The sequence below is a fragment of the Cetorhinus maximus genome, unplaced genomic scaffold, assembly GCF_964194155.1.
Source record: "Cetorhinus maximus unplaced genomic scaffold, sCetMax3.hap1.1 HAP1_SCAFFOLD_1543, whole genome shotgun sequence".
Lineage (NCBI taxonomy): Eukaryota > Metazoa > Chordata > Chondrichthyes > Lamniformes > Cetorhinidae > Cetorhinus > Cetorhinus maximus.
This window is the reverse complement of record NW_027597483.1, coordinates 1-18,830: the sequence shown is the minus strand read 5'-3', so window position 1 is coordinate 18,830 and position 18,830 is coordinate 1. Positions and strand designations below refer to the sequence as shown.

Genomic DNA, 18,830 nt, shown 5'->3' with positions numbered 1-18,830 from the left:
GTCCCTGACTTCCCTTGTCAGCCACGGTTGCCTCGTCCTCCCTTTAGTATGCTTCTTCTTCCTAGGGATGAATTTTTGCTGTGTCTCCAAAATTACTCCCAGAAACTCCGGCCATTGCTATTCCACTGTCTTTCCTGCTAGGCTCATTTCCCAGTCAATTCTGGCCAGCTCCTCCCTCATGCCTCTGTTGTTGCCTTTATTCAACTGTAATACCGTTACATCTGATTCCAGCTTTTTCCTCTCAAATTGTAGGGTAAATTCTATCATATTATGGTCACTTCCTCCTAAGGTTTCCTTCACCTTAAACTCCCATATCAAATCTGCCTCATTACACATCACTAAATCTAGAATTGCCTGTTCCCTAGTGGGCTCCACCACAAGCTGCTCCAAAAAGCTATCTCGTAGACATTCTACAAATTCCTTTTCTTGGGATCCACTACCAACCTGATTTTCCCAGTCTACCTGTATATTGAAATCCCCCATGATCACTGTAACCTTGCCTTTCTTACACATCTTTTCTATCTCCTGGTGTATCTTGTGCCCCACATCCTGACTACTGTTCGGAGGCCTGTACATAACTCCCATTATGGTTTTTTTACCTTTGCGGTTCCTCAACTCTACCCACACAGATTCTACATCATCTGACCCTACGTCATTTCTTGCTATTGATTTAATTTCATTTCTTACTAACAAAGCAACCCCACCCCCTCTGCCGACCTGCTTATCTTTTCAATAGGATGTATATCCTTGGATATTTAGCTCCCAGGCCTGATCCCCTTGCAGCCATGTCTCCATGATGCCCACCACATCATACCTGCCAATTTCAATCTGTACCACAAGCTCATTTACCTTATTTCGTATACTGCGTGCATTCAGATACAACACCTTCAGTCCTGTATTTCCCGCCCCCTTTCTCATTGTCGTCCCTTTATCTGATGTGCTTGAAGTTAGATTCCTAGCCCTTTCCAAACACTCTGTCCTATTTTGTGTTCTGGGGACTTTAATACCCTCTCCTGGGCTCTCCTTTCTTTTCAGTTTTTTCATAATTTTCCATGAAGTTGAATCCACCCCCCCACACGCTAACCTGCTGCTTTGTTTCCCATTAGTCAGACTTCTTGGAGTTTTACCCCCCTCCCTCCCCCCAACTTTCTAGTTTAAAGTCCTGTTGACCACCCTATTTACCCTTTTCACTAGAACATTGCTCCCAGATCGGTTCAGGTGGAGACCGTCCCAACGGTATAGATCCCTCCTGTTCCAATACTGATGCCAGTGCTCCACGAAATGGAACCCCACTTACCCGCACCACTCCTTTAGCCGCGTGTTTACTTCCCTTATTCTCGCGTCCCAATGCCAATTTGCACGATTCTTCCACCTGGCTTATCTAAAATAGTCCGTGATCAGGGAGAGTGTACATGGGGCTGTGGGAGGGGATTAAATGGGTGGGTAGAGTCAGTGATAGGGGAGAGTGTACATGGGGATGTGGGAGGGGAGTGAATGGGTGGGTAGAGTCAGTGATAGGGGAGAGTGTACATGGGGCTGTGAAAGGGGATTAAATGGGTGGGTAGAGTCAGTGATAGGGAAGAGTGTACATGGGGATGTGGGAGGGGAGTGAATGGGTGGGTAGAGTCAGTGATAGGGGAGAGTGTACATGGGGGTGTGGGAGGGGATTAAATGGGTGGGTAGAGTCAGTGATAGGGGAGGGTGTACATGGGGCTGTGGGAGGGGAGTGAATGGGTGGGTAGAGTCAGTGATAGGGGAGAGTGTACATGGGGCTGTGAAAGGGGATTAAATGGGTGGGTAGAGTCAGTGATAGGGGAGAGTGTACATGGGGATGTGGGAGGGGAGTGAATGGGTGGGTAGAGTCAGTGATAGGGGAGAGTGTACATGGGGGTGTGGGAGGGGATTAAATGGGTGGGTAGAGTCAGTGATAGGGGAGGGTGTACATGGGGCTGTGGGAGGGGATTAAATGGGTGGGTAGAGTCAGTGATAGGAGAGAGTGTACATGGGGCTGTGAGAGGGGATTAAATGGGTGGGTAGAGTCAGGGATAGGGGAGAGTGTACATGGGTCTGTGGGAGGGGAGTGAATGGGTGGGTAGAGTCAGTGAAAGGGGAGGGTGTACATGGGGCTGTGGGAGGGGAGTGAATGGGTGGGTAGAGTCAGTGAAAGGGGAGGGTGTACATGGGGCTATGGGAGGGGAGTGAATGGGTGGGTAGAGTCAGTGATAGGGGAGGGTATACATGGGGCTGTGGGAGGGGATTAAATGGGTGGGTAGAGTCAGTAATAGGGGAGAGTGTACATGGGGCTGTGGGAGGGTATTAAATGGGTGGGTAGAGTCAGTGATAGGGGGAGAGTGTACATGGGGCTGTGGGAGGGGGTTAAATGGGTGGGTAGAGTCAGTGATTGGGGAGAGTGTACATGGGGCTGTGGGAGGGGATTAAATCGGTGGGTAGAGTCAGTGATAGGGGAGGGTGTACATGGGGCTGTGGGAGGGGATTAAATCGGTGGGTAGAGTCAGTGATAGGGGAGAGTGTACATGGGGATGTGGGAGGGGAGTGAATGGGTGGGTAGAGTCAGTGATAGGGGAGAGTGTACATGGGGATGTGGGAGGGGATTAAATGGGTGGGTAGAGTCAGTGATAGGGGAGAGTACATGGGGCTGTGGGAGGGGATTAAATGGATGGGTAGAGTCAGTGACGGGGAGAGTGTACATGGGGCTGTGGGAGGGGATTAAATGGGTGGGTAGAGTCAGTGATAGGGGAGAGTGTACATGGGGGTGTGGGAGGGGAGTGAATGGGTGGGTAGAGTCAGTGATAGGGGAGAGTGTACATGGGGGTGTGGGAGGGGATTAAATGGGTGGGTAGAGTCAGTGATGGGGGAGAGTGTACATGGGGCTGTGGGAGGGGATTAAATGGGTGGGTAGAGTCAGTGATGGGGAGAGTGTACATGGGGCTGCAGGTAGAAAGTAACCATTTTTGAGTGATCAGTTGGAATTCCAGTCTAACCAGCAGCTGAATTTCAGACCATGAGGTGAAAGAGTAAATTCAACCTAACTAAGGGGGAGCTTGCCAGTAAAATGTTGATTCATTTCCAGGACAGTTTGAGTGCAGCCTGCTTTCTGCAGCAGCTGATCAGCTCGATGTTAACTGCCTGCAGACAGCAGTCATGTTAACTCAAGCTGAGGTCTTGAAATAGTTTCCTGACTGTATCCAGGCAGTTCAATCCATTAAAGCCTGTTGCAGTTTTACTGGAAACACCCAGGATTGTTACTGGCAATTCTCACTTCCTGAGCCCTGGAACCAGTTCCAACAGCAAGTGTCTGTCTGTCTGTAAGTTAGGTTCCCTGGGTAATGCCCATTCTTGCGGTACAGGGTCCCTCGTGTCGATGCTTACCCAGTGTCGATCTACACTCTGGGATCTTATCCAAGGATAGACTCCGGCTGGGAGAATCTGTGACTTGAGATTCCCTTTGAATCTATCAAACCTGTTTTTCTGAAACTCTAAAATTTTCTGATGATCTTTCGAATAGGAATCATTTCTCCGGTCTGGGTTGTGAAATCAGGCTAGCCGCTCCCCTGTGGGACGAAGGTTATTCCAGGAGAGAGAGCAGGGTCGGTTTATCCTGTTGGCCTCAGTGCGGGGTGTGTCAGTGGACTCTGTACACACTGGCTGTCTGCCCGCTCCACACACACAGCTCAGTCTGGGCTGGGGGTTAGACTCTGACATTTAGCTGTTGCTGCACAGCGCTCAGTGTTGTTCAGGACAGCCGGGGCTGGTAGGATGGGTTCTGCTGCTTTATTGGAGTGAAGGGGAGTGCTGTACTTCAGCAGAACAGGCAGTTTATTGGTCTCTGACTCGTGGCAAATGAAGGCGAGAGGCCAGGTTCCGGGTGACCTCACTGGCTCCTGCGTCAGAATGACAAAGCAGTCAGGCTGAGCTCGGATTCAGATGTAGAGGGTGAAGGTGTGGAGAGAATATAGGGACACAGACAGACTGGGGTATCTGTACCCTCCCCAGCTCCCCCACACAGATACCCCACAGACAGACTGGGGTATCTGTACCCTCCCCAGCTCCCCCACACAGATACCCCACAGACAGACTGGGGTATCTGTACCCTCCCCAGCTCCCCCACAGACAGACTGGGGTATCTGTACCCTCCCCAGCTCCCCCACAGACAGACTGGGGTATCTGTACCCTCCCCAGCTCCCCCACAGACAGACTGGGGTATCTGTACCCTCCCCAGCTCCCCCACACAGATACCCCACAAACAGCCCCGCTGCTCTGTAACTTATCCATTGAATAGCTAATCCCGTCAATCCATATCCCAAACTCGGATAGCAGATTGAAACACCAGCGTGTGATCAAATCATTTTATTGATGTTAGCACAAGGCAAACACTTGGAATATAACACATGAAAAATAGAAAAAATAAATATTTCTATAAATAAATTAAACCGTTTTCATGGAAAACTGATGTTAATATTAGACCACTGGACACGATGAAGAGCAGGGTACATATCTTTGAAAAATAAACTTTGACAATAAATAATTGGATATATTACAGTAACACCATATTGCAACATACAGTTGGTCAGATTAAACCGATCTGGTGAAGACTCGAGCACCATAACTCCAGCTGCAGGTTAATAAGGGGAGGAATCAGAGCTTCAGGATTCTCTCCCCCCACCCCACACCCCAGAGAGAGAGGGGGGAGACAGCCCTGTGCCCTCCCAGACAGACCCCCCCCAGCCCAGAGGCGGGGGGAGACAGCCCTTTGCCCTCCCAGACAGACCCCCCCCACCCCAGAGAGAGGGGGGGACAGCCCTGTGCCCTCCCGGACAGACCCCCCCCACCCCAGAGAGAGAGGGGGGAGACAGCCCTGTGCCCTCCCGGACAGACCCCCCCCAGCCCAGAGAGAGAGGGGGGAGACAGCCCTGTGCCCTCCCAGACAGACCCCCCCCAGCCCAGAGGCGGGGGGAGACAGCCCTGTGCCCTCCCGGACAGACCCCCCCCAGCCCAGAGAGAGGGGGGGACAGCCCTGTGCCCTCCCAGACAGACCCCCCCCCCCCACCCCAGAGAGAGAGGGGTGGGGGGGGGGACAGCCCTGTGCCCTCCCGGACAGACCCCCCCACCCCAGAGAGAGGGGGGGACAGCCCTGTGCCCTCCCGGACAGACGCCCCACCCCAGAGAGAGAGGGGGGGGAGACAGCCCTGTGCCCTCCCGGACAGACCCCCCCACCCCAGAGAGAGGGGGGGGACAGCCCTGTGCCCTCCCAGACAGACCCCCCCAGCCCAGAGAGAGGGGGGGACAGCCCTGTGCCCTCCCGGACAGACGCCCCACCCCAGAGAGAGAGGGGGGGGAGACAGCCCTGTGCCCTCCCGGACAGACCCCCCCAGCCCAGAGAGAGGGGGGGGGACAGACCCCCCCCAGCCCAGAGAGAGGGGGGGGGGACAGCCCTGTGCCCTCCCAGACAGACCCCCCCACCCCAGAGAGAGGGGGGGACAGCCCTGTGCCCTCCCAGACAGACCCCCCCAGCCCAGAGAGAGGTGGGGGGGGGGACAGCCCTGTGCCCTCCCGGACAGACCCCCCCCAGCCCAGAGAGAGGGGGGGACAGCCCTGTGCCCTCCCAGACAGACCCCCCCCCAGCCCAGAGAGAGAGAGGGGGAGACAGACCTGTGCCCTCCCGGACAGACGCATGCAGTGCCGGGGATGAGTCTGTGCCCGGAGCTGCCTACAAGGCGAGCAATGTGGGGGAGTTGAGGGAGTCTGAAGAATGTTCACTGCCGCTTCCCGGGCGGGTGACAGAGCCGCAGCCGGAAATCTCCGGGTAGCTGAAAGCGAAGGAGGAGGAATAGGAGCCGCTGGGGGTCTCGGGCAGGACGGGTGTGCACAGGGGCTCCCAGTCGGCAGGTAGCGAGGAATAGAGCGGCTCCCAGTCGGCCAGGCCGATTAAATCCACATCAGGGACCGATCTCCCCGAGTCCAGGCTGCTCAGGAAGTCCGGGGCCGGGGTCTGGGCCGGGGTCTGGGCCGGGGTCTGGGCGCTGGCGGTGCGGAGAGTCTGGGCTTCAGGCTCCGGGATCCTGCAGACGGGCCGGTGAGCGGCCAGGATAAACTCCAGCTTCTCCTTCTCCTTCAGCAGCTCCGCAATCTCCGTCTCCAGGACAGACTTCACCCCCTCCAACTGCTCCGTCTCCTGTGGGCAACAAGGGGGGAGTTAGACCAGCGGCACAGAGAGTGACCCGGTCCCCGTGTCCCTGTCCAGCCCCAAACCCCCCATCACCCCCCCCAACCCCGTGTCCCTGCCCAGCCCCAACCCCGTCCCCGTGTCCCTGCCCAGCCCCAAACCCCCCCACCCAACCCCGTGTCCCTGCCCAGCCCCAACCCCCCATCACCCCCCCAACCCCGTGTCCCTGCCCAGCCCCAAACCCCCCATCACCCAACCCCGTGTCCCTGCCCAGCCCCAAACCCCCCATCACCCCCCCCAACCCCGTCCCCGTGTCCCTGTCCAGCCCCAAACCCCCCATCCCCATCCCCCTGTCCAGCTCCAGCCCCAACCCCCCACCCACCCACCACCACCCCCACCATCACCCCCCAAAGCCCCCATCCCCCTCCCCCACCCCATCTCCCCCCATCCCCATGTCCCTGTCCAGCCCCAAACCCCCCATCAGCCCCCCAAACCCAACCCCCCACCCACCATCACCCCCCCCCCCCACCCCAATCACCCCCCCCACCCACCCACCATCACCCCCATCGCCCCCCGGACACTCACCGTTTGCAGGGTATCGGTCAGCTCCCTCCTCCTGTTGCGACATTTGGCTGCGGCCAGTTTATTTCGCTCCCTCCGAACTTTCCGCTTCTCCTCATCCTCAGGACTCAGCTGGGAACCGACAGGGAGAGAGTTAGAGACCCAGTGAGGAACAGCCCGGCCCCCACCCACACATACACCCCCCCAAAACCTCACACACACCCCCAAACACACACCCCCACCCCATACACCCCCCCATACCCCACACACCCACAACATACAACCCCCACCCCATCCACACACCCCACACACACCCCCCCAAACATACACCCCCACCCCATCCCACCCCCACACACACCCCCCCCAACCACAACCCCCACCCCATCCACACACCCCACACACCCCCCCCCCCACACCCACCCCCACCCCACACCCCCCCCATACCCCACACCCACCCCCCCCCCCCCCCCATCCCCCACCCACACCACACACCCCCCCCCATACCCCACCACACCCCCCCCCCCACCCCCCACACACACACCCCCCCCCAAACCCACACACACACACACCCCCCCCCCAAACCCCACACACACCACCCCCCCCCCAAACCCCACACACACACACACACCCCCCCCCAAACCCCACACACACACACACCCCCCCCCAAACCCAACACACACACCCCCCCCCAAACCCTACACACACACCCCCCCCCCAAACCCTACACACACACCCCCCCCCAAACCCCATACACACACACACCCCCCCCCCAAACCCCATACACACACACACCCCCCCCCCAAACCCCATACACACACACACCCCCCCCCCAAACCCCCATACACACACACCCCCCCAAACCCCATACACACACACCCCCCTCCCCAAACCCCATACACACCCCCCCCAAACCCCATACACACCCCCCCCAAACCCCATACACACCCCCCCAAACCCCATACACACCCCCCCCAAACCCCATACACACCCCCCCCCAAACCCCACACACACACACACCCCCCCCCCCAAACCCACACACACACACACCCCCCCCCCAAACCCCATACACACACACACCCCCCCCAAACCCCATACACACACACCCCCCTCCCCAAACCCCATACACACACCCCCCCCAAACCCCATACACACCCCCCCCAAACCCCATACACACCCCCCCCAAACCCCATACACACCCCCCCCAAACCCCATACACACCCCCCCCAAACCCCATACACACCCCCCCCAAACCCCATACACACCCCCCCCAAACCCCATACACACCACACCCCCCCCAAACCCCATACACACCACACCCCCCCCCAAACCCCATACACACCACACCCCCCCAAACCCCATACACACCACACCCCCCCCAAACCCCATACACACCCCCCCCAAACCCCATACACACCCCCCCCCCCAAACCCCATACACACCCCCCCCCCCAAAACCCCATACACACCCCCCCCCCCAAAACCCCATACACACCCCCCCCCAAAACCCCATACACACCCCCCCCCCAAAACCCCATACACAACTCCCCCCCCCAAAACACACCCCACAAATACACCCCCCCTCCCCAAACACAAACACACCCCACCCCCCCACAAATAGACCCACCCCCCAAACCACAGCATCGCTCAGCCGAGACTCACCTGTTCAGATTTGCCCCTCCGGCCGGAGTGTTTGCTGACGGTGGCCCGGGACTGGGGGTAGGGGCTGTGCCCGGGGCTGTAGGGGTGACTCCGGCTCATTGTGGACAGGCCGGTTGGCTGCACCATCCACTGGAGCTCCCGGCGGCTGCTCAGGGCGGTCAGGGTGGGGACGAAGGAGCTGCCGTGGTCCGAGATTTCCTGAAGGGGGGGGAAAAGAAAGACATTAAAACACAGCCCGACCCCCACAACCTGCAAATCTCCACCCCCCCCCCACCAACAACAACCTGCAAATCTCCACCCCCCCCCCACCAACAACAACCTGCAAATCCCCCCCCCCCAAACAACAACAACCTGCAAATCCCCCCCCCCCAAACAACAACAACCTGCAAATCTCCACCCCACCCCCAACAACAACAACAACAACAACCTGCAAATCTCCACCCCACCCCCAACAACAACAACAACAACAACCTGCAAATCCCCCCCCACCCCCAACAACAACAACAACAACAACCTGCAAATCTCCCCCCCACCCCCAACAACAACAACAACCTGCAAATCTCCCCCCACCCCCAACAACAACAACAACAACAACAACCTGCAAATCTCCACCCCCCCCCAAACAACAACAACCTGCAAATCTCCCCCCCACCCCCAACAACAACAACAACAACAACCTGCAAATCCCCCCCCCACCCCCAACAACAACAACAACAACCTGCAAATCCCCCCCCCACCCCCAACAACAACAACAACAACAACCTGCAAATCCCCCCCCACCCCCAACAACAACAACAACCTGCAAATCTCACCCCCCCCCCAACAACAACAACCTGCATCACCCCCACCCCCAACAACAACAACCTGCAAATCTCCCCCCACCCCCAACAACAACAACAACAACAACCTGCAAATCCCCCCCCCACCCCCAACAACAACAACAACCTGCAAATCCCCCCAACAACAACAACCTGCAAATCTCACCCCCCCCCCCAACAACAACAACAACAACAACCTGCAAATCCCCCCCCACCCCCAACAACAACAACAACAACCTGCAAATCTCCCCCCCACCCCCCAAACAACAACAACAACAACCTGCAAATCTCCACCCCCCCCCCAACAACAACAACCTGCAAATCTCCACCCCACCCCAACAACAACAACAACAACCTGCAAATCTCCACCCCCCCAACAACAACAACAACAACAACCTGCAAATCTCCACCCCCCCCAACAACAACAACAACAACCTGCAAATCTCCACCCCCCCCCAACAACAACAACCTGCAAATCTCCCCCCCCCCAAACAACAACAACCTGCAAATCTCCCCCCCACCCCCAAACAACAACAACCTGCAAATCTCCCCCCCCCAAACAACAACAACCTGCAAATCTCCCCCCCACCCCCAAACAACAACAACCTGCAAATCTCCCCCCCACCCCCAAACAACAACAACCTGCAAATCTCCCCCCCCCCAAACAACAACAACCTGCAAATCTCCCCCCCACCCCCAAACAACAACAACCTGCAAATCTCCCCCCCCACCCCCCAAACAACAACAACCTGCAAATCTCCCCCCCACCCCCCAAACAACAACAACCTGCAAATCTCCCCCCCCCCACAACAACAACCACCTGCAAATCTCCCCCCCACCCCCCAAACAACAACCACCTGCAAATCTCCCCCCCACCCCCCAAACAACAACCACCTGCAAATCTCCCCCCCACCCCCCAAACAACAACCACCTGCAAATCTCCCCCCACCCCCCAAACAACAACCACCTGCAAATCTCCCCCCCCAAACAACAACCACCTGCAAATCTCCCCCCTCCCCACAACAACAACCTGCAAATCTCCCCCCCCAACAACAACAACCACCTGCAAATCATCCCCTCCCCCAACAACAACAACCACCTGCAAATCATCCCCCCCCCCAACAACAACCTGCAAATCATCCCCCCCCCACAACAACCTGCAAATCATCCCCCCCCCCACAACAACCTGCAAATCATCCCCCCCAACAACAACAACCTGCAAATCATCCCCCCCCCAACAACAACAACCTGCAAATCATCCCCCCCCCAACAACAACAACTTGCAAATCCCCCCCAACAACAACAACCTGCAAATCCCCCCCCAACAACAACAACCTGCAAATCCCCCCCCAACAACAACAACCTGCAAATCCCCCCCCCAACAACAACAACCTGCAAATCCCCCCCCAACAACAACAACCTGCAAATCCCCCCCCCCAACAACAACAACAACCTGCAAATCCCCCCCCCAACAACAACAACAACCTGCAAAATCCCCCCCCAACAACAACAACAACCTGCAAATCCCCCCCCAACAACAACAACAACCTGCAAATCCCCCCCCAACAACAACAACCTGCAAATCCCCCCCCAACAACAACAACCTGCAAATCCCCCCCCAACAACAACAACCTGCAAATCCCCCCCCCAACAACAACAACCTGCAAATCATCCCCCCCCCCCCACCACCAACAGCCCGACGCCCACAACCTGCAAACCCCCGCCCCCCTCGTGTGGGTGATTTTATGAATGGAGCCCGCGTCACGGCGCGGGACACAGGTTATTAATAAGCGGGCTCTGATTGGTCCAGAGCGAACGCGTCAGCAGCTCCCCAGACGTCACGCTTTACGCAAAGGCGCGTTTGGATTCTCCGTGAATGGAGCAAAAAATTATCAATGAACCCGGCGGGGGGCAGGGGGAGATGTGGTGGTTACTACCCCCTCCCCGGGGCCATTCCCTCCCTCTCCCCGGTACTGTCCCCTCTCTCTCTCTCTCCTCGGGGCCATTCCCTCCCTCTCCCCGGTACTGTCCCTCTCTCTCTCTCCTCGGGGCCATTCCCTCCCTCTCCCCGGTACTATCCCTCTCACTTACCGGGGCGCTGCTGTTGCTGGCCGGGCTGCCCAGGCTGGAGAAGGAATCAGCGGGTGAATAATAATGTGGATCCCCCATGGAGGGGGAGTTACTGCAGCGAGAAACCGAATCGTAATCGGTGCCGAAAGGCTGGAACATGGTGCAGGCAACCCGGGGTCACTCCGGCTTCACTCCGGGATCAGTCCGCCTCTCGGTGCTCACTCCGGGTTCTGTCGGTGTCCGGGTCTGTCTCACTCCGGGTTCTGTCTGTCTCACTCCGGGTCTGTCTCCGGGTTCTGTCGGTGTCCGGGTCTCTCTCACTCCGGGTTCTGTGTCCGATTCTGTCTCCGGGTCTGTCTCTCTCCGGGTCTGTCTCACTCCGAATTATGTGTCTGACTCGGACTCTCCGATCTCCGCCTTTTATCCAGGTCGGGGCGGTGACGCAGTCTGGATTCTACCACCAGGTCCGGGATTTCGGGGAGGGAGAGTCTGGGTCACACAGAAATCAGAAACATCAGAGCGACAGGACCGGGAGCAGCAGAGACATGGAGCCGGATTAAACCAGGATCCCGCTCCAGACATCACTCTCCAGCTCCGTTACCCCGGGATCTGCCCCCTCTATTCAGTCTGGAACCTGCTGGATACCCCCCGCCACCTTGGTAGAGTCCGGCACCGGGAACCCGATGACGTAGATGTCCTTATTTGGAATGAGAGCCGCTCCGAGTCCGGGAACCAGGGGGAAGGGTGGACCCGGAGCCAAAACAGAGACAAACACAGAAACAAACACACAGCAAGATCCCACACTGACAGGGGGCAGGGTGAATCCGGCATAGGAAGATCCCATCGTGACAGGGGACAGGGTGAACCCAGAGCCAAACAAATCCACACAAAAACGCACACAGCAAGATCCCACACTGACAGCTCTGGCCAGGCCAACCGAGCACCATTAAAAATAAATTCACCAAAAGAGCGGATGCATGGTGAAGCTGCAGCACAAGCAGAAAGAAACCGTGTCCGTCACATCAATATTCATTTTGGCTCCGAATTGCACCAAGTGCTCTCTCTCAGACGCAGAGATCCTTAATCACTGCCACATTTCTCTATTTATATCCCATGTCTTTACATTTAAAGCCAGTATCGTCACTCTGTCTGATCATCCGAACATGTACAACTTATTGTCCTCTGTGTGTATGCAATGAATATTAATGCCCAGTGTGAGATGTCATTCCCAGCACAGGTTCCAAGTCGCAGTATAGGCTGATATCTCTACCATAGACCATTTTTTATTCATTCATGGGATATGACCATCACTGGCTGGACCAGCATTTATTGCCCATCCCTAGTTGCCCTTGGGAAGGTGGTGGTGACCTGCCTTCTGGAACCGCTGAAGTCCATGTGGTGTAGGTACACCCACAGTGCTGTTAGGGAGGGAGTTCCAGGATTTTGACCCAGTGACAATGAAGGAACGGCGATATATTTCCAAGTCAGGATGGCGAGTGACTTGGAGGGGAACTTCCAGATGGTGGTGTTTCCATGTGTCTGCTGCCCTTGTCCTTCTAGATGGTAGCGGCCGTGGGTTTGGAAGGAGGCTTGGTGAGTTGCTGCAGTGCATCTTGTAGATGGTACACACTGCTGCTACTGTGCGTCGGCGGTGGGGCTAGTAGATGTTTAGGATGGTGGGTGTGTTGCAAATCAAGTGGGCTGCTTTGTCCTGGATGGTGTTGAGCTTCTTGAGTGTTGTTGGAGCTGCACTCATCCAGACAAGTGGGGTGTATTCCATCACAGTCCTGGCTTGTGACTTTCAGATGGTGGGCAAGCTTTGGGGAGTGAGAAGTCAGAGCCTTTGGAATTCCCACTAACAACCAATTTAAGATTATCAGTCAGGCTCACAATGTGGCTCACTTATGCTTGCTAGAAGCTACATACATTCATACAACTGGTTTAGCCCTTCACTGTCAGATCAGGCTTGACCACATAAAACACTATCATGTCCTGCACTCATCTGCCAAAACTGCTCATGATTCCATGATCATGCCAGTATGCAAAGGTAACATTTAGCCCATTTTGATCCCTTCCCCCCACCCCACCCCACCCCCACTAGGGCCATCTGTCACTTGCTCATCCTGCTTTCTACCCTTAATGTCACCATTAGCACATTCCATGGCTAATTACACCACCGTCAACACCCCTTTGTCCTTTTGTCTATGACACCTTTGGCAATCTCTTCTTTGCCTCCACCTATCACTGGCCCTCTATCCAGCTCTACCTGTCCCACCCACCCCCCCTCAACTAGATTATATTTCATCTCATTTCTATTTTTCCTTAGTTCTGATGAAGAGTCACATGAACTCGAAACGTTAACTGTGTTCCTCTCCGCAGACGCTGTCAGACCTGCTGAGCTTTTCCAGCTATTTTTGTTTTTGTTGCAAAGGTAACCCCTGACTCTTGTTTTGCAAACGGTATTCTTAAACCCCTCTACCCTGTCCCTTCCATCCTCACCTCTAACAGGTACAAGGAGCTCATGGACACTTTGTCATTAAGATTAAAACCATTTAATCAACTGCCTCCTCTACGTCCTTCCCTTCCACTACCCAGCAGGGCCAAACCTCCTCTAAGGCTCACCCTGCCCAATCCAAGCTCACCTTGCCCATGAGTCTCAGCTCCCATAATTATTAATATTGGTAACGGTTTTCTATTCCTCAGATACTGTTCTGCTCTCTTTCAATTCTACCCTTGACCTTTTCGTCCTTGAAAACGACACCCCATCTCCAACCTCCCATTTCTCTGCAAAGTCCTTGAACATGTTGTCCCCTCCTAAATGCATGCCCGCCTCTCCTGGAACTCCATGTTTGAACCCCTCCAATCAGGTTTCTATCTGTGCTACAGTATCGAAACATCTCTTACTGAAGTCACAAATATCATCCCATGTGCAAGTGATAAATGTAAACTATCCTTCCTTGTCCTTTGTGACTTTGACATCCTCCTCCAACATCTCTTTACTGTCGTCCAGCTGGGTGAGACCACTCTCGCCAGGTTCTATTCATATCTATCCAGTCATAGCCAGAGAATCACTGCAATTCTTCTTTTCTTGGTCCTGAAATGCTACCTCTGGTGTCTCCAAAGATCTATCCTTGGCCCACTCCAATTTCTTATCTACATGCTATCCCATGATACATGATCAAAAGTAGAATGTTAGTTTCCACGTGTACACTGATGACACCCAGCTCTACCATGCCACCTCACTTGACCCCTCCATTGTCTCTAAATTATCAGAACGCTTATCAGACCTTCAGTACTGCGTGAGCAGAAATTTCTGCAACTAATTACTAGGACCCCACCACAGCTTGGCTCTCAAGCCACTGATTCTATCCCACTCCTTGGCTGCTCTCTGAGACTAAACCAAACTATTTGCGATCTTGGTGTCATATTTGAATCCGAGGTGAACTTCCAACTCAATGTTGAATATGTATTCCCATTGATTAAATATTCCCACTGAGTTTATACTCATATTAAGTATATATAAATTGAGTGTATGCTCCTATTTAATGTATATTCCCACTGAGTATATACTCCCATTTAATATATACTCCTACTGATTATATACTCCCATTGAGGGTATACTCCCATTGAGTATACACTCCTACTAAGGGTATAGTCCCATTAAATGTACACTCCCACTGAGTGTATACTCCCATTGAATGTTTACACCCATTGAGTGTATACTTCCATTTAATGTATACTCCTACTGAGTATATACTCCCACTGAGGGTATACGCCCATTGAGTGTACACTCCCACTAAGGGTATAGTCCCATTGTGTGTACACTCCCACTGAGAGTATATTCCCACTGAGCATATATTCCCACTGGGTGTAAATTCCCACTGAGTGTATATTCCCATTGAGCATATATTCCCATTGAGTGATTATTCCCATTGAGTGTATGTTCCCACTGAATGTGTACTCCCATTGAATGTATACTCCCTCTGAGTGTATATTCCAAGTGAGCGTATACTCCCATGAGCGTATATTCCCATTGAGTGTATACTGCCATTGAGAGTATATTCCCACTCAGTGTATATTCCCATTGAGTGTATACTCCCATTGAATGTATACTCCCACTGAGTGTATACTCCTACTGAGTGTATACTCCCATTGAGTGTATACTCCCACTAAGTGTATACTCCCATTGAGTGTATATTCCCACTGGGGAGACAAGGGTTTGGTTGGGGGTGGTGAATGGGGGCTGTGAGCGGAGACAAGGATGTGTGTGGTGTTGGGGGGTAGTTGGAGGATGCAGGGGTGGGTGGAGCGGGGAGGCAAATGTGGGATTTGGAACCTTCCCTGCTTGTCTGCATGAGCTTCCACAATCTGAGTGCTGCTACAGTCTGCTCCCAGGAACCAGCAGCTGCCAGTATCTGCAGTTTGGCAGGATCTAGCAGCCCGCCCCCAGGTAGGGCCTCTCTAACCGCATTCCCTGACTGACAGCCTCGTGTTTTCTGGGAATCCCTCTACGGGGGCCCCATAAATAGTCTGATGAGTTCCAGTCTTTACCACAACACAGCCTTCGATTACTGGCTCCAGTCCCAGGCGTTTACAGTGATCACAGCAAAACATCACATCAACTGTGTTAGCAGTCAGTGTCCATCCCTACTCCAGGGAGAAATCCCTCCTGTGGTTGGGTTGTCAGCAGCTGGTAAACATTAGATCCAAAAGCTGCATTTCCTCAGAATATAACCTTCCCAAATGATACTGTTTTGTGTAAAGAAGAAAAAGAATGTGAGACCAACATGTGGAATTAATTAGAGCTGACCAAGTAATGTCGGAAATATTTATCCAATAACTTTCACTGACAGTAAACCAAGTCCCGTGCATTGAAACTTCATATTCACACAATGTGCTGTGCTGCTAATGTGGGTGTCTTGTTCATTATGTATGCACATGTTTTATTGATTACAAGATGCAGCACAAATTATTCATCTTGGCTTGGTCATATGTTAAGTGTGCCGGCACACACTCCTCCTCACCCAGCCTTTTTTTATTTGCTCATAGGCTGCGGGTGTTGCTGGCAAGTCCAACATTTATTGCCCATCCCTAGTTACCCTTGAGGAGGTGGTGGTGAGCTGCCTTCTTGAGCCGCTGCGGTCCCTGTGGTGTAGGTACACCCACAGTGCTGTTAGGAAGGAGTTTCGGAGTTTTTACCCGGCAACTGAAAGAATGGCGATATATTTCCAAGTCAGGGTGGTGAGTGACTTGGAGGGGAACTTGCAGTTGATAGTATTCTGTTGTCTAAACTCGAATAGATCCTGTTCACCCATAACCTCCGTGCTTACAAACCTACAATAGCTTCCATTTAAGTAATACCCCAATTTTAAAATTTTCATCTTTGTTTTTTAAATCCCTCCATAACCTCATCCCTGCTTATCCTCACTCGCACCAAGTTCCACGCTCCTGTTTTAGCAATGCCTCAATTTTCAAATTCCCATCCTTTTTTCAAATCCCTCCATGACCTCACCCCTTCCATATCTCTGTAATCTCCTCCAGCCCTACAATTTTGCAAGATCTCTGTCCTCCTCCAATTCCAGCCTCTTAAGCATCCCTGATTTTAATCACTTCACCATTGGCAACCGTGCCTTTAGCTGCCTGGCCCTAAGCTTGGGATTCACTCTTTAAACCTCTCCACCTCTCTCCCTTCTTTTAACACTTTCCTTAAAACTTCCATCTTTGACTGAACAGTTGATATGAGTTCAATGGAAGGGATTCATTGATCCTAAGTCCCATTATTTTCTCCATAACTATCTTTTAGCTAACACTGAATACAAAAAATCCTTCCACCAAATATCCTGGAAATGGTCACAATTTTTTTGTCTGTTGAAATATTGGCCATTTTGAAGTTTGCAGGAAGAAATCAATGTAGTGTAAGCAGTGTTGGTGAAACCCCCACTGTCTTTTCCTAACAGGCAATGATATTATTCTAAATCTTTACAAAAACTGGTTAGGCAGCTGGAGTATAAGAATATAAGAAATAGGAGCTCAAGTGGGTCGTTCAGCCCCTTGAACCTGCTCTGCTATTCAATAAGATCATGACTGATCTTCCACTTCAACTCCAGCTTCCCACACTATCCCCATATCCATTCATTCTCCAAGTATCCAAATCTCTGATTTGAATATACTCAACAACTGAGAATCCAGCACCCTCTAGGATAGAGAATTCCAAAGATTTACAACCTTTATCCTGAGACTATGTCACTGTGTTCTAGACCCGCCAGCCAGGGATACATCCACTCCCTGTCAAACCCCTTAGGAATTTGATATGTTTCAGTGAGATTGCGTTGTATTCTTCTAAACACTAGGGAATAGAGACCCACTCTTCTTAATCTCTCCTGAAAGGAAAAGCACCTCCTCACAGGAAACAGCCTAGACAAGCTTCAGTACACTCCCTCTAAGGTAAATATATTCTTTAGGAAAGGAGACCAAAATTGTACACAGTCATCCAGGTGTAGTCTCAGCAAGACTCTATATAACTGCAGTAAGACTTCTTTTCTCTTGTACACCAATCCCTTTGTAATGACAGCTAACAGAGTATTGTGTCCAATTCTAGGCCTCACACTTTAGGAAGGGTATCAAGGCCCTTGGAGAGGGTGCAGATTGGGACCAGGGGTGAGAGACCTCGGTTACATGGAGAGACTGGAGAAGCTGGGACTGTTCTGGTTAAAACAGAGGATGTTAATTGGGAAATTTAATAGAAATATTCAAAATTAGAAAGGGTTTTGATGGAGTTATTCAAGAGAAAGTGTTTCCAGTGGTGGGAGTGCGGATAACCAGAGGACATAGATTTAAGTTGTTTGGCAAAAGAACTGGAGAAAAGGAGCACTTTTTTTCTGCAGTGAGTTATTATGATTTATGTAGTACGCACCAGCTCATAGTACTCATAGGCCACACCTACAGTGAGCTTGTTAAAGTGGAGAATGGGCTTTTCGAGTTGTACGTGTAAGCGACTGCTGTGACAGTAGCTAGCTAACCAGTGTGAAGTATTAATTATGCAAATATTTTATGGGTGAAGTGAGTGCTGGTGCTCTAGATAGGTAATAAAGAGAAGGGAGTGGTGTAACCTGCTTCACGAACGTCACTGAATCTTCCGTGCACTGAGCTGCAGCTAATAACAGTGCGAAATCCACCTGGACTCTGATAGCTAGCCAAGTTACACCCTACTGGACAGATACATTCCATCCAGTGTCCTTCTACATTCAAAGTGTTTACATTCTGTTTTTATCTTCCCCCCTCCCTTCTTCCATCTCTCTCTCCCTCTTGTCTTTCTCTTTTCCTTTTGCTGTCTCACGCTTTCCCTGTCTGTGTTTCTCTCTCTCCCATTTCCTTTCATTCTCTCTCTCTCTCTTGCCCTCCACTCACCCAGACTGGACGTAATATTCCAGTTGAGGCTGAACCAGTGTTTTATACAGGCTCACCATGTTTTCTCCATGTTCTTGTACTCTATGCCCCTATATGCTATAGGCTTTATTAACAGCTCTCTCCACCTGTCCT

General features: G+C 52.9%; 1 protein-coding gene across 1 annotated transcript; it reads right to left on the bottom strand.

Annotated features, from left to right (window-relative positions):
* Positions 1-4,353: 4,353 nt before the first annotated feature.
* Positions 4,354-11,685, bottom strand: fosab (v-fos FBJ murine osteosarcoma viral oncogene homolog Ab). The gene is made up of 5 exons (XM_078536801.1): positions 11,313-11,685; positions 8,404-8,601; positions 6,770-6,877; positions 5,224-6,193; positions 4,354-4,674 (listed from the first exon to the last, which is right to left on the bottom strand). Exons 1-4 carry the CDS (start codon positions 11,448-11,450, stop codon positions 5,729-5,731), a joined length of 909 nt encoding a protein of 302 aa, XP_078392927.1. The 5' UTR covers positions 11,451-11,685; the 3' UTR covers positions 4,354-4,674; positions 5,224-5,728.
* Positions 11,686-18,830: the final 7,145 nt, after the last annotated feature.

Coding starts and splice junctions, on each gene's coding strand:
- fosab (XM_078536801.1), bottom strand. CDS start 11,450: ATGTTCCAGCCTTTCGGCACCGATTACGATTCGGTTTCTCGCTGCAGT. Junction 6,878..8,403: donor GGAGGGGCAAATCTGAACAG/GTGAGTCTCGGC, acceptor GTCGGTTCCCAG/CTGAGTCCTGAGGATGAGGA. Junction 6,194..6,769: donor TGACCGATACCCTGCAAACG/GTGAGTGTCCGG, acceptor TGTTGCCCACAG/GAGACGGAGCAGTTGGAGGG.